The 27136-nt window shown below is 36.5% G+C and overlaps 1 protein-coding gene across 2 annotated transcripts in view; it reads left to right on the forward strand.

The window, feature by feature from the left end:
• The window catches only part of CTNNA3 (catenin alpha 3), a 1564769-nt gene that overhangs the window by 1153187 nt on the left and 384446 nt on the right, over window positions 1–27136 (forward strand). For both annotated transcript variants that reach the window (XM_012801447.2, XM_003783622.3), the window contains one exon: window positions 451–651. In XM_012801447.2, the coding sequence (XP_012656901.1) occupies window positions 451–651 (201 nt within the window). The remainder of the gene's footprint in view (window positions 1–450; window positions 652–27136) is intronic.

Below are 27136 nucleotides of genomic sequence, written 5' to 3' on the forward strand. Positions count from 1 at the left end.
AAATGTAGAATATAAATGTCTTAACACAATAACTAAGAAAATGCCGTGAAGGCTATGTTACCAGTTTGATGAAAATATTTCAAATTGTATATAAAACTAGCACATTGTACTCCATGATGTCATTAATGTACACAGTGATGATTTAATTAAAAAAAGAAGAAAAATCTAATCTACTAAAACTGGAATCAAAATAATATGTAATCAATAAAAATTACTCTTAAAATACAAAATTTTATACTTCATGAATCCTAATGAATGAATGATGCTATTAAAGGGTAAAGGGGATATAAGCAGAATACAGCTCTAATTTTTCTTCATAATTCCCAGGGCCCTCCACTCCCAATTTGTACTGTATCTGAAGTCAGAAGTTAGCATCATTATGGGATGCTAGGTTAATAGGATAAAAAAAATACACAGATACACAGACTGGTTTGATTTGTTCCCTTACAGAAAGCCACATCCTGGAAGATGTCAACAAGTGCATCATAGCCTTAAGAGATCAGGATGCTGATAATCTGGACCGCGCCGCAGGTGCTATCAGAGGCCGGGCAGCAAGAGTCGCTCACATCGTCACAGGGGAAATGGACAGTTACGAGCCAGGGGCTTACACTGAGGGTGTAATGAAAAATGTCAACTTCCTTACAAGTACTGGTAAGTCTCATTCTCCAGTCAGGGCTTTGCAAATTCTTGTATTTGGATGTACATAGTGAGCAAATATTCCATATCTAAGGAAAAGAGACCTCAGGCGTGGTGCCTATTTTGACATCCATTGCTATACTGACTGGTGCTTGCATACTTATCTCTGAGAAGTAAATATATTAATTGGCAAAAAGAGAGATTTTGGAAATATATGCATTATATAAATTGCCCACAGGCCTTAGCCGCCTATGAGTGTCTGTTAATGGCAGACCTTAGGAGATACAATGAGGCCAGTGTGGTGTTAAGTATGTAATAGTTTCCAAACACTTTTAACTGTATCCCTGGTACCTTCAGGTTTTTGTTTACATTATTTAAACAATAAGTTTGTCCTCTGTTTCCAGAGAAAGGCTCTGTGCCTTCAGCTGCAGTCTGTGTGCAAGGTCACATTTCATTCTTGCGTCTCATCTTCCCTGATTGCATAAGAAATATGGAACCAGGACTTTGTTGTGGTTGCAGCATCCAAGTTAATATTTTCTAAATCAGCCAGCAAATGCTTCGTTGTTGACTAGCTCGGGAAAATGCCATTCTTATTTTTAACCTTATTATTAAACTTACAGAAATGTCTGATTTCATGTGGACTTACAGATCATAAGGGCAGTCATTATTTTTAGAAGTCATCACAGCCAAACTCCTTCCTGGGAAAACCTTTTGTGAAATTATGAAATTGTTAGGTTGAATTTTTTTTTTTTTACTGTTTCCTCTTAACATTAGAGCAACGGTCATTCTGCCTGCGGTTCCTAAATATTTGAAATTCTGTACTTAAATCATCTGTCCTAGAGAGTCATTCTTTATGTTCTGAGATGGCACATTAAAATGTGAAGATAAACACTTTGCATAGCAAAAGGAGGAGACGGGATAAGGATAGGAAATTGGGGTTTTTTTTTTAATTCTTCTTTGCATCTTTTGGAGGGAGAGCTATTCTTTGCTAAGAATTAATTAAGAGAAACATAACAAGTTGAAAAATCTTCATTAGAAACTAATTCTGAAGAAATGTGCTAGAACGCAAGTTTAGCCAGGTTTACAGAGAATTGATAGTTTTCCCAGCATGTCGATACAGAACAACAGTGCTGATGAAGTTGGGCACATAGTTTTCTCATCATCTTTAAAATATTTTTAAAATAATGAAATGCTAAAAATGTGCTAAGAGGCCTGATATTAAACCTGTATTTGTATGTAAGGTCACATAGGTCACATAGCAGGAGCTTTTCCAATTAAATATGGTAATAATATTTATTTTAAAAGATGATTCTGTTATGGACATTAAGTATCTCTTCCCGAAACTGGATTTAACTGGTCCTTTCTTATGGGTCAAAGTCAAGTGCCGAGTTTTCTGTGTCCCTGATATTTTCTGTCTTCTGAAAATGGAATGTAAATATAAGAAGACCGTTTCAAGTGTGCTTTTTTAGCCAAATAACAATTTTCTGTAGAGAACTGAATGAGTAAAATCTAGCAGGACAGAGGATCTCTTGCCTCTGTTTCAGTTATGTCATCGTATTAGTAAATTGGTGTGAACCTGATTTTGATGATCGTAATGTTTGTATGAAATGCTAAGTTTACAGCTTTAAACACCATAGGAGTTTATAGCCACCATAGTCAAAGAAAAAAGTGGAAATGAAATTCTAAAGGGGTTAGTATGTGAGGTGTATTGTGGAGACAGTGTTTACAAACAATCTGAAATCAACAAATAATGAAACAAAGTTATTTACACATTTAATTATAAGTTTGTTAATACCTCTGTGATTTATAATGACCTTACCAGATAACCAACCAATATAGCTACATTGTCACCATCAGAAGAGAAAGACGTCCTTTTTTCCCTCTAATTAGTCATATATAATGTTAATTAAAACCCTCCAGGTGGATTGTGTCTCCTATCCCAACTATAATGAATATAGGATACTCCTGGGTTATTCTGTATAAATAGCTTATTATGATGATAAGCATACCGTTTATAACTTTCCAATTGTGTCCTTTTGTTTTTTTTAGGTGATATTTTGATAACTCTTTTAAAGAAACCTTTTCAGTTTTATTTATGTCTACTTTCAAACTTTTCTCCAAATAGCTTTCCTTGAAATTTATCAAAAACACACCTCACTAAAGGGAATTCTGAGCAATAAATTAGAGGGAAAAAAGCTAATTAGATTAGTTTGATCTTAACCAAAGCTGAAAAACGTGAACATTTTCTCTCCCATGGAGATACTGTCTATGAAAATACTTTCAACTATTCTATTCTCCACAATTAACTAAGAGGAGATGTCCGTCTTTGTTCATATCTCAGACTTATTATTTATAAATAATTAAAATTGAATAATTGGAAATGTCGTGATTTGTATTATAAAGCCTTAATAGTTCGCAGTTTAGCAAGTGAATAGTAAGTGACTTGTTTTTTTTTTGTTGTTGTTCCTTATTCTTTTATGCAGTCCTCAGGTCTGAACCCAACTCCTGAAAGTAACTTAATGAGGAGCCACTGTGAATTGTTTTTATTACTGAGACTTCAAAGACTCATCTTTGTCAAATTTGCCTTAGGGTATTGTCGTCAAGGATGAAACCCAAGCCATACTTATCTAAATCACAAAAAATGTTTTTAGAACATAGTAGCTTTGATTTTAATAAGAGTTTGTGGCTCTTTAGCACATTTTCCAGATTTGTTGATCATCTAAAGTGTTTTCTCAGCATCAGTAAGCAAGGATTCCCTGTTACATTTCAGGAATTTATATTGTTCCCGAACCCCAGCAGTTGTTTTGCATGAAATATATTCAACATCTGGAATGCTACATTTCACATTTCACTCAGACAGAGGCACAATATTGTAATCTCTATGTGCCTTTTTTTCCACCCCATAATTCCCTGTTACTTAGCTCCTCTTCCTATTAGTGAACAAGAATAGGAACTTGATAAGGAAGAAAACATACATTGACTTTTTTTTTTCTTTTGACAAATAACCTTCTGGATTGCAGTATGAAGTCAACATACCCACTTGAGTTCTTTCCCACTTAGTTGGAAAACAACCTAAATCATGAGTGGACTGACATAGTATATTTTTGTGTGATGTATGAACTCTACCAAATTCAGAAATTACAAGGCCTGAAAGCATCTGTTGCAAACCTTCAAACCCCACCTGGTTTCACTGTCAGGCAGGCCCATGAACCAAAAAACAGGTCTTTAAATAAACCTGATCAAGACATCCTGATGGTATCCATGGTTGGCGAGTGGTAGGGATGACAAATGCAGCTTCATTCATCAAGTACCCGGTGAGACCCAAACTGGGAAATGTGCACCTTGTATTCCTTTCTCCCTAGAGGGGAAAAGAGTCACATAGTTACACTTTTCTTTTTATCAAATGCAAATGAGACAGTTAAAGATAACTGTGAGCCACGAACACTTCTGAAATTTTGTTGTGAAATTCTTTTCAGATTATTTCAAACTTATTTCCTTTCATTTACTATGTTTTATTATCTGAGTTCTATAGCTTGATTAAAACATACTACTTTCCTTATTTCTGCTGTACAACCTTAAGTAGTTAGATGATAAAAACCAACTAGTTTTGATAGAGAGAAGATGAAACCCACCCCCTCTCCTCCCCCTCCCCATATTCTAAGGCTATAATTAGGTTATATCTTTCCTATGAAATCTATAATTTAGTTTCAAATTAGGGCTGTGTACACTGGGTACTTTTCCTTCCATTCTTGAGATACTTTACTAAGAAGAACATTTTCCAGCTCCATCCATGTAAACATGAAGGAGGTAAAGTCTCCATCTTTCTTTAAGTCTGCATAATTTTAACTGGCTGAAGCTTAGCGGTGTCCTCTTTACTAGTGACCTTGGTCACAATCTCCTCCACACCCTCTTATTATGTACTCCCTCACAATATGTGTGTATTGTAAAGTCCACTTCACTTGCCTAATTTGCCTTCTTGATCTTTTAGACACATGTGAATTCACCTAAAAAAATTTTTTTTACCTTCTTGGACTTTTACCTTCTTAAACTTTTAAAGGCATTTGAATTTACCTAAAATTTTATTTCTAATTTTTTTTTTTTTTCTGGTGCGGGCCAAAAGGCACCTTTTAGTCCATCTGAGTTGATACCTTCACAATTCTGTGGACATGCCAGGATCATTACTGCCCTTGGGTCTTCTCCACATTGTCTTTCTCATTTTGAATATTATTGCCTCCTGCTTCTCATAGCAGATTCTATTTTCTGAGAGATATCTATATTCCTATCCTTTAGAACATCCTGGCAATAATGAATCCCTCCTGTTCTCACGTATGGTAGCTCTTAAGGACATGCCACTCAGTGACACCATTCCAGACAACCATATGCTATTGGTGAACTGTTGAGATATACTTACTTAAAAAATGGCTTTTCTTTCAAAATACAATGTAAGCTACTAGAGAAAAGACACTTATATTATTTCTCTTTGCAACTCTCCCGGAGCCTACCTTTGTATCTTGTGTAGCATTATAAAAACAAAACAAAAACAAAACAAAATCCATTTGATTAAAGCCTCTATAGTTTTGTTAATTCTACTCCTGTGGCTGGAAGCACCTTTTCTTCACTGCTCTCTCTAAATATAATCATTCTTCAAAGCTTTCACAAATGCCACCATTTTGGCAAAGGAGCTTCTGATTCCCTTTCAGTTAGAATTGATTGCTCCATTATCTGTGTTACTATGAGCTTGTCCTCTAGTTAATGTTTGTTTTACTTCGCCTTGTATAATAATCAGCCGTTTACATACGAGTTTCTCCCCCTAGATTGTAATGTCCTCAAAGGCAGACACCACGCCTGATTTTTATCTTCTTCAGCAGCATCTATGCATAGCAGAGATGTGTGTGTGTGATCATTGATCACCAAATTCTCTCCAAACTTTTAGTTTAAAACTTACTATGAGATCCATACTGTGATACAGTCTAAAGCAGGTAATGAGAGAATAAGTAGTCATACTAATTCAGGAACTATAAAATAAAAATCTTAAAAGTAGTGGACTGTAGCAAAGGCTGGAGCAGAAGAAAGATTAAGGAATTGATTCTCTACTATCCACAGTTAAATATTAGCCATTTTGAGAAAACTTGGGGTCAATTTTTGAACAGGTTTTTCAGCAGGCTTTTGAACAAGAGATTACAAAATTTTTGTAGTCAATTATTTACAAGAATTATCACTGAGCTACATTTGTTGAAGGATTCCACCGACAGTAATTTCACTAATGCTTCTAGCAAATCCCTATAAGGGCTGGTTTCAAGAAACCATTGTTGACAAACTTTTCTCCTATTGTGGAAGATGAGGTAGGCTTCCAAATTATGTATGTTTTTCCTTCCATCTTCACCCCAAATCTGACACCCTTGAACACAGTCAGAGCACATTAACCAGGCTGCAGATCACTTGGCTAACCTGGATAGTAGAGTGTCTTCATGTCGGTGATCCCAAAGTGGGAGGTTAATGGCAGTTCAGCATCTCTAAAGATGGTAACACCCCATCATCAGTGTTGTCCAGTGAATCCTCCGTGGCTGCTAGGCTAACATCCCCATCCTATACTTTCATGTAGAATTTTTTAAAAATTGGAGGATAGCCATCCATTCTAAGGAAGTGTTCTGCTCCCTGTGATGCTACTTTGTATTAAAATAGCCTATTCAAATGCCATAACATCATATCTCCAAATGAAAAATTAGATCATATGGATGTCGTGTAGAACAGAGTACACTAAACTACTCTGAAAAAAATTAAAGATGTGTTTGTCGTAAATCTTTATTGCTCAGATCAGTCTGATCAGTAAATCTTTTCATTGACAGTCCTTCAGTGTATAATTTTCCTCCAGCATCTAGTGATATACAAGTACTTGTGTGTTCTTCTGATTACCAAAAAAAAAAACAAAAACAATGAGTTAACCTCTTAATTGGAATTTGAAAAAAATGTAGACAATATCTAAACAACAGCTTCTTCCTTCCATTTCATCTTGAAAATCAGATTTATGAAACCAATGAAATAACTCCCTTCAGTTGTTGCAAAGTATCTATATCATGAATTAATAGCCCTCAGCTTCAAAGAGAGTTAATTTTACTTTTTTTAGAGCTCCTTATATATAGCCTGGAAAGTCTGGTTATATATTTATTGATGTAAGCTCATAAATCTTTTATATACTCATCTGTAAAATTAAATTTGAAGTTCAAGGTCACTGAGGCTAGAGAATAAACTGAGGTGCCATGGCCCTTAGATTTTCCTCCCTCTGTATTTGGATAGAGCATAAACCATGTAGAGTTGAGGGTATAAATCAGATTGCATTTCCCTTGGTGGTAAGTAAGTGGGACAAATAGCAGAACCTAATTGAGGATAGTTTTAGCCATTTCATCCCCCACTTGTTCATGCCAATTGATTTTCATCCCAGTTTTTATGGAGTTCTCAGGTGAACTCTTGGTTGGATGGGGAGGTCACAATGAGCATAATTATATTGCCAAGTTTTCAAGATAAGAACAAGTTCAGTAAGTGAAGAATGAAGCAGTTAAGGTATATTGCATTTATGTCATCAGATTTCATGGACACAAACGCAAATACTAAAAGGACATATCATTACTAAGGCAAAGACAAATTAGCAGTCTACATTTGCAAATGAGGGTGTTATCTACAAACTTCATAAATTTTGTCATAGGGTATAAATTCAAGGCCACTTACTTCTCTCTCACTTGGGGCAATAAACATAATAGGCATCTCAAGTTCTTCATGAAGAAAGGAAAGAATGAAGAACGGAGGGGAGGATATTTTAAATGATGGAACTTGAAGACTGGAAGAACAATACCAGGAATAGAACAGGTGGACACTGATCAGGTATCTAATTAACTAGCTCAGGGAAGAGAAGATAGTTCAGGAAAAGCCAGGAAGATTTTAGGCAAGTAGGCCCACAGCATGCCATGCTGATTTCCGCTGCCATATATTTTTACTTCACAAATCAAATTTTCCAACTCCTGGCAATTTACAACTTCCTTTTCCCATGAATTACAAAAGAAAGTATTACAGTTTAACAAAGCCCCACCCAGGAGGCTAAGTTTCTGGGAAGAGGTTTCTTCTGAAATGTATTAGTAACCCAGTGGTATCTTGGAAAATGTAATATATTCTGGCGATCATCCACCATTTAATTTTACTGTCTGCCAAAATCTGTAGCAGTTAAAGTTAAGTGAACAATTTATATTATAAAATTTCTCTGCTGATATGGGGATTTTTAAAGGATCATTTATTATAAACACTGCTGGCAGTATTTCTTTAAGATTTTAGATATTCTAAAGTCTAGTGTTGGTTGTAGGTTATAGTGATTTAAGAAAGGTTATACACATTCTTTTATTACATATGTCAAAATTCTTATGTAACTAGAAAGAGGAATTAAGAGTATGGATATGGATAAAAACTAAACTATTTTCAAAGGATGAAGCAATACTTTAAAATATTACAGTCCTCTTGGTATCTCCTGTATCTTATTTAATTATTATTCTTCTACAAAGTTTTATTTGTAAACATAATTGTTGTTAATTCACTTACTGAGCAATCATTTGGCTTGCTATGAGATGTACATAGATACATGACACTGGCCCTTAGGAAAAGAAAAGCTTTATTGGAAGTCCCAGTAAGGAGAATCCCCCAGTAAAGAGATAAAAGCAGTTGCTGAAATTTGTTTCTCTGAACTGGGTGCTGAGTCTGGTTTTATAAGCATAGGGTAATAAGGCATGATCTGATTGGATCTTGTAGTGGGGCGATGTCAAGAGACATGCTCTGATTGGACCAAGCTCTGGAGTAATGACAGGCTCAATCTGATTGGATCCTGGTTCCTGCTATGTGTTATCCACTTCTTAATTCAGTCTTGGCTCCTAGGTATGAGCACATACGTTTGGACCCATGTCTGCACACTGGGTTCATCTGGCCATTCTCAGGTTATGTGACTTTCAACTTGGGGGTCATTGGCAGGTAGAAAACAACTCACAACTTCCTTATATAAAAGTTGAGCCAGATTTGTCTGATGTGGTAACATTTCTTCATTATTTGTGCTTTTTAGTGTATTCATCCTATCTTCAAAATTACAATAAAATAACTTTGAGTCAAGGGACTAACATTTTTTTTTAATTGCCTTTTACCATCTACTTCAGAAGCTAACAAGAAACCAAACTGAGTGGATATATCTACCCATCCCATTCTAAATCCCTTTAAAATAACAGGAAAGGAACACAAAAGGTGTTCCATTTATTTAATAAATGCACAATGGTAAATACATCACAGAGGAAGAAGAAGAAGAGGAAGAAAAAAAAAAGATTCAGAAATAGAAAGCAGCTGAAAACATGCAGGTAGATGAGAGAGAGTTGCAAAGGCTCAGACATGGAATGTGCATAGAAGGGGCTGGCTGAGGAAGTCTGGATTCCTCCTGGACTGATACTAGACTTCTTTTCAGCAACACTGAATTCTGTAAGGCAATGAGGCAGTGTTTTTATGTTCCATCAAAAAAATCATATGAACTTGTTAATTTTCATCCAAATTATGTGGCAAGACCAAAACTTTTCGTCTATACATTAGAGATCATGAGATTTCCTTGCACAGTACCTGTTTGAGAAATGACTGGATGTGTTCAAATAAAACAAGAAATAAAAAAACTCAGAAATAATAAGTCATGGAACACTGATATCTGAATCTAATTCATTCATTAATTCAGGGAGGTAATGAAGAGAATGACAAAATGGCAGATGACTAGAAAATCTAGAAAACAATTGATCCAAATTAGAAAACAAAGTCAGTGAGTTTTCCAATAATAAAAATGAAATATAAAGAGTGGCTGAAATAGATGAAGACAAACAGAATCACTAAATTAGTTACACGGCAAGGAAAGTCATTCCCCATCGTCTCTCAAAGATGTTAGTACACCAGTCCTCACCCAGCAGACTTAGAATATAGTGAACCTGATGACATAATTCTAAAATTTCATTACTCTGTCTAGTTACATTGTCATCAACTCATGCTTAACTTTTTGTATTTTTTCATTCTCCATGTTTGTCATGTCTGGATCATTCGTTTGAGAAGCCAGATTTCAGTGTAAGCATTATCTGTCGAGGCTGTTTTGAATTAGTTACACGTTTGTATTAATATACATATGTGCATATGCTTATGTACAGTTATATTATTTTATTATAGTTACATGTAATATCATATCTATATAGTGTATATTATATATAACATATAAAATATTTGTTTTAGATGGTCATTTTATAAAATAGAATTATAGCTGGACTGGGGCTCTTCACACTTATCTCCAGGAAGACCTGGAAGCCTGATACTGACTTTTGCTCACAATAAGGACAAGTGGATTATCTTGTAATTTGTAATATGTTGTTGAAAGTTTGGAATCCCCCTGATGGCTTCCAGGAGCAGCTTGTTTACTCAGTGAAGAGATATGCACATTGATGGATTATACATGGTCTAATCACTTACACAGCTTGAGTTATTGGCTATATGAGCAGTTGGGCGTATGTCTTGAGGGTTCATATCCAGACATGAAATGCATCCTGTGGGACAGAAAGTGGACTCTGGGTATATGTGCCTGCAAATCTTCCAAGTCCTGATTCTGGCCGGCTTATTCTTTCCTCCCAGGCTGTGTTCATTGTGTTGACTCTATCTGTATCTGTAGGTGACTGGGTTCTACAGAATTTTGCAACCCTTTCAATTTTCCAATCTTGTGTAATTGTTCACAACATACATGAAAATATATCAATCTTGATATATCAAGAACATAACACACACAAACATACAGACACATCTACCTTAATCACAGAGTAAAGCAAATGGTGACATTGCTGCCCTGTTTTTGTTGACTTTTTTGAAGGTACTCAGTAAACTTTTTTTATAAATAGACTGTCCCAGTCCATTTGGACTGCTACAACAAGACCTTAGACTGAATACTTATTTTAAACAACAGAAATTTATTGCTCACAGTTCTGGAACCTAGGAAGTTCAAGATCAAGAATGACTGACTTACACATTATATCTAAAGAGTGAAGGAGAAAATCTTTCTCATGAGTACTAACTCAGCCTTTTTCCTACCACAGTGTGATCTGTCCACCAAATTAACCATTTCATTATCCTGTCACCTTAAAACCTCAGAATTTCAATACACTTTATCCTTGCTTCATTAGTTTTCTTTTGCTGCATATCAAATTCTCCTAAAATTTAGTAAATTATGAAAACAAACATTTATTTTCTTATAGTTTCTGAGGGTCAGGAACCTAGGAAAAGCTTGGCTCTTGGGTTCTGGCTAGGTTCTTTTATGAAGTTGTATTCAAATTGTTGGCCAGGGCTGTAGCCATCCACATCTCAGCTGGGACTAAAGGATCTGCTTCCAAGCTTATTCACGTGGCTGTTGGCAGGAAACGTCTGTTCCTTGCCACATGGACCTCTTCATGTGCTGCCTATATGTTCTTACAACGTGACACTTGGCTTCTCTCAAAGCCAGTAATTCACATAAAAGAAAGAAAAGCCTAAGACGGAAGCAACATCTTTATATAACCTAACTTCTGAAGTGGCCGCCATGCCATCACTTTTGTTGTGCTAAATTGGTTAGAAGCAAGGTACTTAATGTGATGGATTGCTAAGTTACTTAAAGGGAGGGTGTCCCACAGGGTGGGTAATAAGAGGTAGAGATCATTAGGGCATCTTACAGACTGACCACCACAACCTCTAAATTCTGGATATGTTTGATATGGTGCTATGGCACCAAATAGATGGTACGGGACATTTTTGAATCTACACATGTCTCTACCTCTCCCTGTTTTCTGGCCAAATGTCTAATATCAGAAATATCAGCAAAAGACCTGGATATAGTAGATACTCTGTGAGTGGATGCATCACAGATACTCTGTGAGTGGATATTAAGTGGATGCATAAATAGTACAATATGTATCTTACCAGGGACCCTTATTAAAGAACAGCATGAAAAAGGAAATCCTCTACCTACCTAATTCATGCTAATTGGTTTTATAGTCTTAGAGACATAGAACACCAGTTCATAAACATTGGTTTAAATAATTACTTAACATTCCATGGTCATGTGGAGCGAACATTAACTAGAGAATTTTTAAAACCAACCTTGTACAAACTTTGAGACTAGCCTGGTCGAGAGTGAAACTCCATCTCTACCAAAAATAGAAAAGCCACCCAGGTGTTATAGCAGGTACCCGTAGTCCTACCTTCCTGGGAAGCTGAGGCAAGAGGATTGCTTGAACCAAAGAGTTTGAAGTTCCTATAAGCTATGATGATGCAATAGGACTGTACCCAGGGAGGTAGAGTGAGACTCTTTCTCAAAAGAAAAACAAAATACCAAACTTGTAGACTTAGGTTTACTACTAAATAATTGTGGAAAATCCCTTAAGTTATATGGGCCCCATATCCTCAAGTACAAAAAGAAGGGTGAACTATGGTGAGGCACAGTGGCTTATACCTGTATTCCCAGAATTTTGAGAGGCAGATGTGGGAGGATTGGTGAGGCCAGGAGTTAGAAACCAGCCCCAGCAACATATTAGCACCTGGTCTCTACAAAAAACAGAGTGGGTGGTGGCATGTGCCTGTAGTCCTAGCTACTCAGGAGGCTGAGGCAGAACAATTGCTTGAGCCCAGGGGTTCAAAGCAGCAGTGAGCTGCGATCATACCTCTGCACTGCAGCCTAGGCAAGAGCTGGGGGAAGGGGAAGGGGAAGGGGAAGGGTAAACCAGAAGATCTTTAGTATTTCTTTTTCTTTTTTTTTTTTGAGACAGAGCCTCAAGCTGTCCCCCTGGGTAGAGTGCCATGGCATCACAGCTCACAGCAACCTCTAACTGCTGAGCTCAAGCGAGTCTCCTGCCTCAGCCTCCCAAGTAGCTGGGACTACAGGCGCCTGCCACAACACCTGGCCATTTTTTTTTGGTTGCAGCCATCATTGTTGCTTGGCGGCCCGGGCTGGGGATTCGAACCCGCCACCTTAGGTGTATGTGGCTAGCACCTTAGCCACTTGAGCCACAGGCGCCGAGCCAGATCTTTAGTATTTCTATGCAAATCATTATACTCACCCCCCATTTTTCCATAAATCTATATCCTAGACAAGTGGCATGCGCCAATATATTTGGTAGGTAGCTGCTGTCAAGATCACAAAATTCTATAACTATTTAATAACTGAGGAAGAAAATTTCCAAAATAAAAGTAGTTTTTTTGATTGTTTTTTAAAGATTGCTGCCAACCTTGTCCATTCTTCCTTTTGGAGAAATGGATGTGATGTTTGTACTTTAAAAGGCTTTTTGTTGTTGTTCACTGAATTTACCAAAAAACCCCCCAGTATATCAAGTTTATCAAAAGAGAAGTAAATAAAGACTTGGCAATTTGGTTTCTTGAATTTTAATAAGAAAATAATATTTTTAGGGGTTAAAAATGAAAACTAAATTAGAATTTTAGCTCCAATACTTATCAACAATAAGTGATCTTTATTTATTTATTTATTTATTTTTATTGAGACAAAGTCTTACTTTGTGGCCCATGGTAGAGTGCCTTGGCATCACAGCTCACAGCAACCTCCAACTCTTGGGCTCAAGGGATTTTCTTGCCTCAGCCTCCCAAGTAGATAGGACTACAGGTACCTGTCACAATGCCTAGCTTTTTTTTGTAAAGACAGGGTCTCACTCTGGCTCAGCATGGTCTTGAACTCCTGAGCTCAGAGCAATTCACCTGCCTCGGCCTCCCAGAGGATTACAAGCATGAGCTGCCAGGCCCATACCCGACCAATAAGTGATCTTAAGCAAATTAATTACCCAGAATAAGCCTTAATTATTAATTTTATTATTATTTAATATTATTTATTGTCCTTGTTTAATAGGCTAATGAAATTCTCTCTTAAAATTTTTGTGATAGTTTATCTTAAATAATATATGCAGATCCCTTGACATGCTGATGAGGGTTCCACCTTCATGACCTAATGGCTTCTCAAAGATCCCACCTCCAAATACCATCAAATTGGGGATTAGAGTTTCAATATGTGAAATTGAGGGGGGACACAAACAGTCTATAACATCCAAGCCACCAGTTTGTATCCTATTTTCAAATTAAAAGAGAAAACATTTTTTTTAAATTATAGGCAGCACACAATATAGCATAGGATTGTTTTGGCGGGTTGTCTTCAGCAGCTTAATTGTATTTGTGAAATGTATTGCTATTACATATGCCTAAGGAATACAATGGTAGAGAAAAACAGTGTATTTTGTGCCAAAAGAAAAACAGTGAAAGTCATCTGATCTATTTGAGCTTATAGTGAAGGCATTTGTTTAAAGAATTTTTCTTTCTTTTCAGAAATAGTAACTCTTTTCTACAACTAAAAAGGAATCAAGATCACCTAATTAATATGCACATATTTTAATTACAGACGACAGCTTAATTAAATGTGAAAAGCAAATTTGAGAGCATCTTTGTATATAAAATCTATTCATTTAAAAAAAATTGATTCAACTCTTAGAGCAAAGATATTCAGAGGGATTTTTTAAAGCTTCCAATTTATCAAATTACCTTTCAATACCTTTATGTACCTCTGTGATGATTCTTGGCAAATGTAGATTTGAGTAAGATCAGTGATTTCTAACTTTCTGTGAAAGCTGTATGTTATCACCGTAATCTTTTCTGATACATACATAGCAAAGGGTAATAAGCTTTCATTCAATAGTGTACACCCAATGCAATGATAGAGTATCATTTAAAACTTTATTAAAGGAAGAAACAGAAGGAGGAGGTGGATTATAAAAGCTAGTGATGGAAAAACTTACCTTGATTTTAAGAAGTATAGTGGTTTAAACAAAGAATTATACATGTACAGGCTCATGCCTGTAATCTCAGCACTTTGGGAGGCTGAGGTAGAAGAATTGCTTGAGGTGAAAAGTTTAAAACCTGCTGGGCAACACAGGGAGACCCTGGTCTTTATGAAAATGTGGTAGAACATCATTGACCTACCAGGGGACTGGTCAACATACGGAAGTGGTCAGCATAAAGAACAAGGCTTACTGTACTGGAACGTATATATGGTGCAAGTCTGGTCTATTAAAATTGGGTCAATTTAGGGAGGTGGTCAATGTAGGGAGGTTGTCAATATGCTGTTATAAAAAATAAGTTAGCCAGGTGTAATGGTGCATACCTATAGTTCCAGCTACTGAAGGCTCCCTTAGGCTGAAAAATCTGAGTTTACAATGAGCTATTATGAGTCCACTACGCTCTAGCCAGGGGTACAGAGCTAGACTCTGTCTCAAAAAGGAAAAAATATATATATACTTTAGAAACAAAGTTCTGAAGTATTTGCCTGTCCTACTTGGAAAGCAAGTTTAAAAAAAATTAAATGTCTAAAGAAATTAAAAATAACCTGGTTTTAGATTAGCTTCACAATTTAAAAACAAATCTTGGGAATTTTTTTTTTTAAAAACTCAAATGTCATATTTAAATACTTCTCTGGGTTTTTGTTCAGTATCTATTTCCTACACAAGAATGGGGAAGGCTACACTTCAGACCATTTTCCCTCCTATAATGAAAGTGTATGAGTAATTAGATATACAATCACTTTGACTCATAGCTTCCCTGTTTCCCAGGCAGAAATAGGAACCCCTATTTTCAATTCATTGATACTGAGTAATGTAAAGCTATACAATCAGGAGGTAAGAAATTGACCAAGCAGTTTTAAAAAATTAAGTTTTTTCACATATAGTGCTGAAAAAGTCTTTAAATGCTGAGCAGATTTTGTACAGGAAGATGATTGACCAAATGGCATGGGGCTAAATTGCACTTAGGAAATCACTTTGACAAACCTGTATCGAGCTTTAGGTTTTGATAGGTACTGTGTACAAGCACTGTACCTATCAAGTATTGAAAAAGGAACAATAAATAAGACATAATTTCTCCTCTCTGAAAAATAATATACTCCAGGGAAGATAGATAGGAATCTTAATGTTAAACAACACAGAAATGTATGCAGTATCTCATAATTGATACTAGTGTCTGGAAAAGATGAAATCCAGAAATCAAAATATCAAACCTTAAAATTGGGAAAACTACCCTGGAGCTAAATATTTAAGGAAGCACCTTAGTTTTGCTCTATAACATAATTATAGGAGACCGTTAATTCCTGATACGCCTTGATAATTATCAGGCCTAGTTTCAGAATCACCAGCTTTTCCTCATTCACCAGTATGAAATGACAGGTTAATTAGTTCATAATTCCTATTCTGGACCAATACGCGCACTCACCCCCATTCACAGTAAAAAAGAAAACACCAGACTCCAATCCCTGAAAGGAAGTGCAACCCTTTCTCTTCTGTCCCTTCTTCCCTACCTTCCAGCTATCAATATTTACATATAAGGAGGCTATAAAACTCTATAGCTTCTCAGCAGATAAGGGCCTGCATGCAACATTATGCCCTCTGCTATTTGAAGGCCAGAATATAATCGATTAGGCTTGCTTTCCTTGTGTTTCCAGTTAAAATTTATTTGGTCCTTACTGTGGGTGTAGCCTAAACTTTCCAGGTGTTTACCCAGGGTCAGGGAAATATTAAATAGCACTGTGATTATGAAACTTAACTGGAAAACAGTAAGGGGCGAGATGAATAATACAAAATGAATAGATGAGAGGATGATGGAAGTGTAAGCTGTATGACTTTTGTACCCTGAGAAGGCCACATTGAGAATGTAAGGACAAAAACAGGAGCTTCAACATTATTTAAAACAAAGAAGAAACTATATTCTTTCTGGAAAGAATGTCAAAATACTTGTATTACATTATGATATAATTAGAGACAATTAAAATTGTGTTGAATGTAATTAAATCCTTTTTTTGATTGAGACAATGTTTCTAGTTCTTGTCATGATTCAAGATTATTCTCAGGGTACTGTATCCTTGAAGGAAGCAAAAACAAAGTAAAAACTCAGTATATTTTCTGGATAGGGTAGGCAGTTTGTTTTGTCAGCAAGTCGTAGGTGATACTGGATAACTGGTGGCACCTGCCTTGGTTAAAAATGAAGCAAGTAGGCCTCTCCTTAATTGTCTCACTGATGACACGTGCGACTTTAGACCCAATATGTAAAGCAAATCTTGGGGGACTCTGCAAATACAAGCATTTGAAGAGTTAACCTATACACTGGCATACTACCTGTAGTTTTATTTTTTCTTCTATATTTCCTGGGTTAAACTCTTGGGCAACCTGAGTCTGGGAACTGTATACAGATGATACAAAGGCTACAAGAGGCTCGGTGCCAGTAGCACAGTAGCACAGCCACATACACCAAGACTAATGGGTTCAAATCCAGCCTGGGCCAGCTAAACAACAATGGCAACTTGTAACAACAACAAGAGCAAAAATAGCCAGGCATTGTGGCGGGAGCCTGAAGTCTCAGCTACTTGGGAGACTGAGGCAAGACAATCACTTAAGCCCAAGAATTAGAGGTTGCTGTGAACTGTGACAACACAGCACTCTACTCAGGGTGACATCATGAGACTCTGTCTCACAAAAAACAAAAACAAACAAAAAACTCCAAGAATCCAGGCATGGTGGCTCACACCTGTAATCCCAGAACTGTACGAGGCCAAGGCTGGTGGATTGCTTGAGCTCAGGAGTTCAAGACCAGCCTAAACCAGAGTGAGACCCCATCTCTAAAAATAGCTGGGTGTTATGTCCAGTGCCTATAGTCCCAGCTACTGGGAGGCTGAAGCAAGAGAATTGCTTGAGCCCCTGACTCTGAGGTTGCTGTGAGCTGTGATGCCCTGACACTCTACTGAGGGCAACAAAGTGAGACTCTGTCAAAAAAAAAAGAAAAAAAAATCTCTAAGACAAACTCCCCTCCTCAAGCCAGAAGACAGATAAACAGGGTTAGAGGCGTGCGATGAAACTCATTTAGTCCCCTCAGCCCTGTCACGATAACAGCAGTCCTTCTGCTGACTGCACCGGATAAAAGAGAAAAAGCAAATTACCAATATAAGGAATGGAAAGGGGTATCACTACAGAACCACAGACCTTAAAAGGAAAGTAATGAAATACTACAAGCAATTCTGTATACATAAATCTGATGCACTGGATGAAATGGACCAATTCCACAAACATTTAAATGTCAGCGAACAGATAATAACAAGTGTTGGGGAGAATGTGGAAAAATTGGAATCCTCATACCCTGCTGGTGGGCATGTAAAATAGTGGAGCTTCTTCAGAAAACAGTCTGAGAGTTTTCAAACAGTTAAACATATGGGCTACCATATGATCCTGAAATTCTATCCCTAAGTATATACCTAAAAGAAATAAAAACATATGTCCGCTCAAAACTTATACATGAATGCTCATAACAGCATTAACCATGACAGCCTCAAAGTGAGAACAACCCAAATGGTCACCAACTGATGGAGAGACAAATAAAATGTGGTGTCTCTATACAGTGGGAGACAACTGGGCACTTCAAGCAAGAGAATGAAGCACTGATATGTACCACAGAGCGCGTGAACCTGAAAACATTATGCTAAGTGCGGAAGTCAAACGCTGCACATTGTATGATCCCATTAATAAGAAATGTTATTTCATATTAGATAACTACTGGCACATCTATAAACCCAGAAAGTAGATTAGTTGTTGCCTGGGGGCTAGGGGCATTTGGAAGTAAGGGCTAAGGGATACATTGTTTTCTCTCTCTCTCTCCAACAGTATGATAAGGCAATACATTGTTTCTTTTGGAGGTAATTAAAATGTTCTCAAATTGATTGTGTGGATGGATGGATATACAACTCTGTGAATATACTAGAACACATTGAATGATATACTTTAAATGGGTGAATTGCATAGTATGTGAACTACGTCTTAAGGAAGTTATTGGAAAAAAGTTACTGGAGGAGGCAGAGACATATTTACTGCCCTATGTCTATTAAAGAAATTGAATTTATAGTTTGAAATATTGCAACAAATAAAAGTGTAGGCCTGTATTGTTTCCCTGGTGAAATCTACCAAACATTAAAACATTTAACCAAGAAATAACTTTATGTATATTTCTAATAAATTAAGAAGATGTAACACTACTCAATTCATTTCATTAGAACAGCAGGACCCCGATGGTAAAAGTAAACAATGACATCGTACACACAAAAACATGGACTGATATCTCTCGTAAACATCGATGCAAAAACCCAACAACAAAATCTTGGGAAATATAATCCAGCAATACATAGAAAGAGTAACTGTACAACCAACTACCGTTGATTCCAAAGATGAAAATACAGTTCAAAATTTAAAAATTCATCATTGTAACCCACCACGTTAACAGACTAAAAAAAAGGAAATCAGATGATCATATCAAAAATGCAGAAAAAAGAGTTTCAACGAAGTTTGAATTTCATTCACAATAAAAATTCTCTATAAAGTAGAAATAGAAGAGGATTCCCTAATTTAATAAAGTTTATCAGCAAAAAACCTACTACTAACAACTAACTAACTAACCTACTTGGTAAAAGAGTGATTCCTCCTAACATCAGGACCAAGAAAATGACAGATCTCCACTATTCAACATTATACTGAACACAATAGTCAGAGCAATAAGGGAAGAGACGGAAATCAAAGGCATATAGATTGGAAAAGAAAAACGCATTTCCTATGTGCAGATGGCATGATTATGAGTTCCAAAGACCAATTTTATTTTTATATGCTAGCCATTAACAATTGAAAACCAAAATATATAAAAGAAATACCAATTACTATAGTTCTAAACATTCAAATAATTAAATGTAAACCTTAAAAAAATTGTGATATATGTTGCAAACTACAAAATGCTCATAAAGCAATTAAAGAAGACCTAATAAATGGAATAACATATAATATTTAATTATTAAAAGACTAAATATATGCATTATGACAATGTACCAGCTCACACAGCACTGTCCGTGAGGGAGTTTTTAGCCAGTAAACAAATAACCGTATTAGAATACTCTCTCTATGCACCCGATCTTGTTCCCAATGGCTTTGTCAAAAATCGGTTGACACGCTATTATTTCTTTCAAGAGACAAAACCAGAAAAGTAATAAACAAGTTGAATAAATAAATATATATATGAAACTAATATACCTACACACCAGATAGATAGATAATAATAATAAATGCAGATAAACATGATTGGTTCAATCTCAATTAAAATGTTTTTTGTCTGAAGTCTGAGTTCAAAAATCACTGCGATTTTATTTTATTAGAGCAATGGAGACATTGATTCACGACTCAGCTAACTTACTGAAAACTGCCGAAGTATTTTTTGAATATTAGTGTACATAATCTATAATATGTAATAGTAGATTTGATAAGCAAACTTGTTTCAAGTTATTGTTTAATAGTATACATAAAGTCAAATTCATGTTTTGAAAATATATAAATAATTGGATGAAATAAAAAAAGATTAAATGTACTTAAGATACCAATTCTTCCTAAATTTATTTACAAACTTATTATAATACATGTAAAAATCCTAGCAGAAATTTTTCTAACTATCGACAAGCTAAGTCTAACATGAGTATGAAAAGACCAAGGAATAAGAATAGCTGAAATTACTTGGACCACAGTTGGAGTATCTGCCTTTGAGACTTACCATACAACTACAGTAATTAAGAGTGATATATGCAATAGGGTTGATACATAGATCAGTGAGACAGATCCCAGAAACCAATCAATTCTGAACAAGTACAGAGACAATTTAGTGGAGAAAAACTCTTTTCAGCAAGTGATTCTGGAAAAATTAGACATTTTTATGCAAAAAAAGGGAAAAAATCCTCAACCTTAGCCTTATATCATATAAAAAACACTCAAATTACATAATAGCCTAATTAGAGGAGAGCTTAACATAAAACTCTAAAAACATATGAGAATTTTTTGTGTGTGACTTTGGTTAATTGTTATTAGATTCAACACCAAATCATGACTTATTAAAAAAATGCAATTTGAATTTTATTGGAAGTAAAAACACCACCACACACACACAAAAAAGGCAGCACCTGTGGCTCAGAGGAGTAGGGCACTGGCCTTATATGCCAGAGGTAGCAGGTTCAAACTCAGCCTAGGCCAAAAAAAAAAAGCAATCCTCTATGAAAAATGTGAAAAACACTAAGAGTGAAAAGACAAGTCATAGACTGGAAAATAATATTTGCATATCATATCCTACCCTCCAAAAATGTTGCACCTAGAATATATATTAATAAGTATCAAAACTCAAAAATAAAAAAAGGTATTCTACTCTGTTTTTTGTGTGACCGCGCTTCTGGAATATTCTTCTCAAAGGCTAGGAAGAAGTGCCATTCGTGCAGGGTTTTAATGTGTCAGGGTGATTCACAATTATATCATATTTAATCCTGATAACAAGCCTATGAGCATAAAATTATTTTCACTTTAAAGGCCAAAAAGCAGAGACTTGAATTACATAATTTTCCCAATGTGACACAGTTAAATGGTGAAATAAGTGGCTTCCCACCACAAAATGACCACGCTACCAAAATTGGCATACAACCCAGAGGACACAGAGGACCCTTAAATAATGAGGGGTTCTCACATATTAGTGCTTAGTAATAATCAGGTGTTATATTTATATGCAGGGGTAAACACACATACAGACACGCAGAGAGATGCACAGTAGAACCTCTGTAAGATGACCACTCAGAGGACTGTTACAAACTGGTCTACATATGGAGATGGACGACATAAGAAACTAGGCCCTGTACTGGTACATACATACGGTGCATGTCTGTTCTGTGAAGAGTAGGTCATCTGAAGGAGATCAGTGTAGGGAAGTGGGCAACTATGGAGGTTCTTTCTAGTGTGTGTGTGTGTATATATGTTTGTTTGTTTTTTCTTTTGGAGTCAAAATCTTGCTCTGTTGCCCTGGCTAGAGTGCAGTGATATATCACAGCTCACAGCAACTTCAAACTCCTGGGCGCAAGAGAGCCTCTTACGTAGCCTTTTGAGTAACTGTAACTACAGGTGTGTGGCATCACACCTGGCTAATTTTTAAATTTTTTTGTAGAGATGACATCTCACTGTGTTTCCCAGGCTGTCTCCAACTCATGGCCTCAAATAATCCTCCTGCCTTGACCTCCCAAAGTATTACAATTATAGGCATAAGCTAGCACACTTGGCCTCCATTTATTCTTTAATTTTATGTCTATTCAACCAAATTTACTTTCTCGTGACCCTCATGACCAAGAGAAACTCCACATCAGAATTAGGCCTGTGTAGTGGGTGTTTATACGTGGCCTGCCAGAATAGTCAATTCTTTCAAACAGATATTAGTTGCAAATGTCCTAGACTGTCTTGATGGAAATTTCAGATTGGGAATGATAACGATAGATGAGGAGGATTCTTTGAATTCTGCCCACTGGAACCAACACTGTTAGGCCTGTGCATTCCAGTCCAGAGTTGTTTCATTCCTATTTACTAAGCACCTATATGCATGGGGTATTTGCTGGGTGCTTAGATGCCACAATGCACAATGCATGTGTCCTTATATATACTGTGTCCCATAGTCAATTTGGAGAAAGGAGACAACCACAGTGATTATACAGATTAATGAGTATATGTCTTTTTGGAACAAGGTCCAGAATCCCTTCCCAGAACACATGAATTATAAACCTAAATCCAAACAGGCTGAGGATGTTATGCAAGTGAAAAGGATGGGGAAAAGAGGAGGAATTTTCCATGATCTATTTACACTTAAATCTGTTCTCAACTACTTCTAAGGATTTTGTTGCAAGTATTTCAAATTCAGATGACCTACCCTCAAACTCAAGTTCAAAGAGTTATCGTAATTGGGGATTTCAACTGCCTTTGGAGACATGTTTGATATCTCAAGGTATTTTATGAGACAGAAGGAAGCAGCAGGACTTGAAAGCTGGTGTTGTTTGAGGAGTCAACACCAGGTTCTTTTTTAGACATTTACTATCAAGGGAATATTTTTTTTTAAATGTTCACAGAATTTTTCCGAATGTCACAGATATTCCCATAAGGATAATTGTTTTCCACACTGTTCATACTTTTTAGACTTTTAAAATTCCTTTCTTACTCTTCCCCCAATTACATAGCAAAACAAAGCAAAAAGCCTCCTCAAACATTCCATGAAAACAAGTTTCCATCACCTTAGATTTACCCCAGTGATCCCGTTTATTACAAAAACTACCTCTGGGTTAATTCATCTCAGCTCCTACTTGCTGACGTTTCTTCTTTTTTAATACATCAACCCCTCAAATCCAGAGGGAAAGAAACTGAGACAAACAGGCTATCTTCATTTTCGCTTGGTTGCTCCCTTCGCGGGATGAGTGGGCAGACTCGGACCGGCTGTCTGTCCTAATTTATGGGATAACTTTACTTCCACGTTCTTTTCTGCTTGGCAGACGAACACGTCACACTAGTTCATTTTCTTGAGATTCTCCCTCAGGCAAAAGCTACAACTTGATTCTCTCGGTATGAAAAATACAAAAACAAGACAACAATATTTTATTTTTTGCACTTACTAACAGATGTCTGCCTCAACACAGTGAACTGTGCAACCAACAGGCTCAGAAAGGCTTACAGAGATAGCCTTTAAATATATGTACATCGATTTTTTGAACATCCTGAATTTATAATCATGCCCATCTTTGTGTATCTTTGTTTTATAACAGAAGTGACTCTTACAGCAATGACAGTAATGAAAATACCCAACAATATGCATCATGAGCCTTAAAATAACAGTTTTCCCTAAACACTAAAATCAATCTTCTTTGAGGGATTTTTGACGGTACTGGGAAATCCTCAGAGTATATGCTATTAAGGGACAAAAGTAGGACCAAATTTGAGAATTATATGCATTTTTTAAATTTCAAAGTATTACTGAGGTACGAATGTTTTTGGTTATGTGGATCACTTTTGTAATGGTTGATTTAGGGTTATAAGTGTGCCCGTCACCCAGACAGTGTTCAGTGTACCTGTTAGGAAGGTTTTCACCCTCCCCCTGCCCCCCACTGCCCTCTATTTGATTTTCATTGACTTATACTTCCCTCCATGCACAGATGTGCTCATGGTCAACCCAAATGCTCATCAATTCATGAGTGGGTTAATGATTTTATTAGAGATACAGCAGGTTAGTCTTAAATCAATATGTTATTTTGATGAAATATATGATGCATAAAAATTTGTGTGATGTTATTACACATAAACTAAGCAGCCATTTACCAATGGCCCAGCTTAAGTAAAAGCCTTGTCTTCATTTTAGTTAAGTTTTTAAAGCAAGACAACTGTAGTCCAAGCTACTTGGGAGGCTGAGGTTAGAGAACTGCTTGAGGCCAGGAGTTTGAAATCCAGCCTGAGTAATAGCAATAACAAAAAATAAAGAAATTATCCAAACATGATAATTTGTGCCTGCAGCCTACCTGCTGCGTAGGCTGAGGCAACAGGATTGCTTGAGTCCCGGGGCTGTGATGGCACCACTGTACTCTAGCCTGGGCAACAGAGACCCTATCTCTACCCTAGCTCTTTAAAAAAAAAAAAAAAAAAAGCAAAAAAGAGCCAGGAAGAAGGTACAAAACATTTGCTAATTTGAATTACATTTGTGTTATTTGTAGTATAGGATAATTTCGGTTTTCAGACCTCTTTTTGTAGACAATTATATATGGGAGATCTTTATGAACATAGTCCTTAACTTCCATGAAAAGTTACGTAATGAAAATAAAAGAATTTCACACACATATTTAGGAAATATGTATCTTACATAATGGACTCAGCTAGAAAAATTGTCTTGGCATTCACATACCAAATCCTCTATGAAACTAAATATGGCAGCACAGAGTTTTATTTTTATTTATTTATATTTTAAATTATCCGCCCATACTCATGATCTTACCATCTACCTGAGGCATACCATAAACCTAACTTAGGAGTTGAGTTTGACAGCATTTGATTGTAGAGAAATTGTGAATCTCACTAATCAAGTGTATTGTTGAATAATTAGATGGACATATGATGATATTTTTCAGTTTTTAACATTAACTCAGAGCTGTTTTTTGAAAGATAGTTGCTATTTAATGATAAGGACTCAGGAATCAAATGATCTGCGTTCACATCCCGAGTCAACTGTATTCTGCTACCTTAGGCAAGTTCCTTCTCTCCTCTCCAGTCTCCTCACTTAAAAACAGTGGAAATAAGAGTAACAACCTCAGAGTTGTTGTAATAACCTTAGGTGTATTAAATGGAACTACAAAGCAGTCAATACCCAGTAAATTCTCTACACATTACAATTGACATTGGAGTGATCGTCACTATTGTATCCTCAGAGAGAGTAATTTTTTGATGAGTGCCTTGATGCAGAGTTGTAGAAGCATGGTCCATTGAATTCTGCTATAAATGGGAAATGAGATTATTGGGTCTTTGGACAGAATAATAAATTATTTCTTTTTATTTTTGATTGTTTTATTTTTAAAAAATAATTTTTTCAAAAAACTGGTACAGTATGTTCATTAATGTTTAGTTGTGAGATCATTAAAGAATGGCTGTTTACTTTTGAGTTTTCAAAGGATTGTTATTTAAAGAATATTTTGGTACTTAAGAAAGCTCTGTTGCTCTTTCCCCTGGGATCCTAGGTGTCCCTCCAAGAAAAGACATACGACTTTGTTTTCTTTTAGAGTACACTAACCAAAACCTCAAAAAGGGATGTGAAAATAGTGTAAAAGTCACTTTCCTCCGACTTGTATTTAATAGTTAAATCAACCATTCAGTGACTGAAATCTCTTGACGTGGCCTCAGTTCTCTTATTTTTCACTCTGAAATGAGGGGAAAATAAGTACTTTTCCTGTCACTCCCTCAATGATTTCTCCTTTTTTTTAGCCCCCTTTCCATTTCTCCTACTTTTTCAATAATATTTGGAAATTTCTTCACTCTATGTTTTTGTTTCAGAGCTATTTTTTGAATCGTTTTCTATTCTTTGACTCCAGAGGCAGTAAATACATCTCCTGTCTTTACTCAGATAAATTTGTTAAACACTATTTTTGACGGGGAGAAGAACACATTTTCAAGCTTTGTTTTTTTGTTCATGGACAAATGCTAAGAAATGTAATCAAAGTTTCTCTTCCCTGGAGCAAATTGGGTCTAGGTAATGAAGCAGAAAGACAGTGGGCTTCCTTCCCTTTCTCTTCCCTGAATCCTCCTCTGTGGGTCTCGCCTCGGTGTGTGGGCGAGAACGACTGTGGCTCTTTCAGAGGGGCGGCCGAGAGTGTTCACGGCAGAGCCAATTAAGACACTTGGAGGTATTTCACAAGGGAAAATATGGCAGTGACTTGGACAGCACATTCTCAGCCAGATGCCCAATTTATGACTGCTAGCTAGAGAAATGTATACTAAAACCACAGAATCATCCTTTGTCCTTAACGCTACAACTCCCTACCACCCATGTCTTACAGTGTTGTTGTGGGGGAAACATGGCTGCCTGGGGAGTTGAGCAGTATTAATAATTGTCCCCTCCTTTGTTTGTCTACGGCTCTGTAAACTTTCTCTAAGGAAAATGGGAGGGTCAGAGCCATTTGCCACAGGGTGATGGAAAGGCTATGTGAGATGTTCTGAGGAATAAATGAAGTAGTACTCTAGATTTGCTTTGGGTAGTTTTAAGTCATTTCATTGCTAACTTGCATTGCTCAGAAAACCACCTTATTTCAAAATTCCACTAGGAAAAAACTAAATCTTGTTACTGCACATGTGACACTTGCTACAATTTAATCCTTATGTCCCTTCCTTCATGGGAATGATTACTTCGAAAGATCATGTAATTAACACAAATTTCTTAAGATTGCAGCTATGGCAAAAACAGAAGTTAGTGTAGTTGTGAAATTTTCGAATGGTTCTAGAAGTAACATCTGCCTTCTCTTTTCCTTTATGAACTACAGTCTGATGGTCTGATGACTTCTCTCTCTCCATTTTATTATCCTTTGTTGCCTGATAATATTTCAACAAAATTATCATCTTAACACAATACCGATTCATTATCTTGCAAAGATTATGGGTCAGAAATCATGGTGTAGCTTACCTGAGTCTTCTGCTTGCAGCCATTCTCAACCTGTGGGTCACGACCCACAGGAACTAGATTAAAGGGTTGAGGCATTAAGAAGGTTGAGAACCACTGGCTTAGAGTCTTACAAAGCAGTCAAGGTATCAGACAGGGCTGTGGACTCATTTGAGACTCAATTCTCTTTTAGGCTCTCCCAGGTTGTGGACAGAATTCAGTTCCTTGTGGTCGTAGGACTGAAGGTTTCAGTTTCTTATTTGGTATCTGCCAAAGGCCACTCTCAGCTTCTAGATGCCGCCCACAGTATTTGTTATAGGATTTCTCCAGTATAGTTGCTTGTCTTCTCCAAGCCAGCAAGGTTGAGACTCCAGCAAGTCAAGAGCTATAATTTCATGGAACACAA

This window comes from Otolemur garnettii, unplaced genomic scaffold, assembly GCF_000181295.1.
Source record: "Otolemur garnettii isolate 467f Iridium unplaced genomic scaffold, OtoGar3 scaffold00008, whole genome shotgun sequence".
Lineage (NCBI taxonomy): Eukaryota > Metazoa > Chordata > Mammalia > Primates > Galagidae > Otolemur > Otolemur garnettii.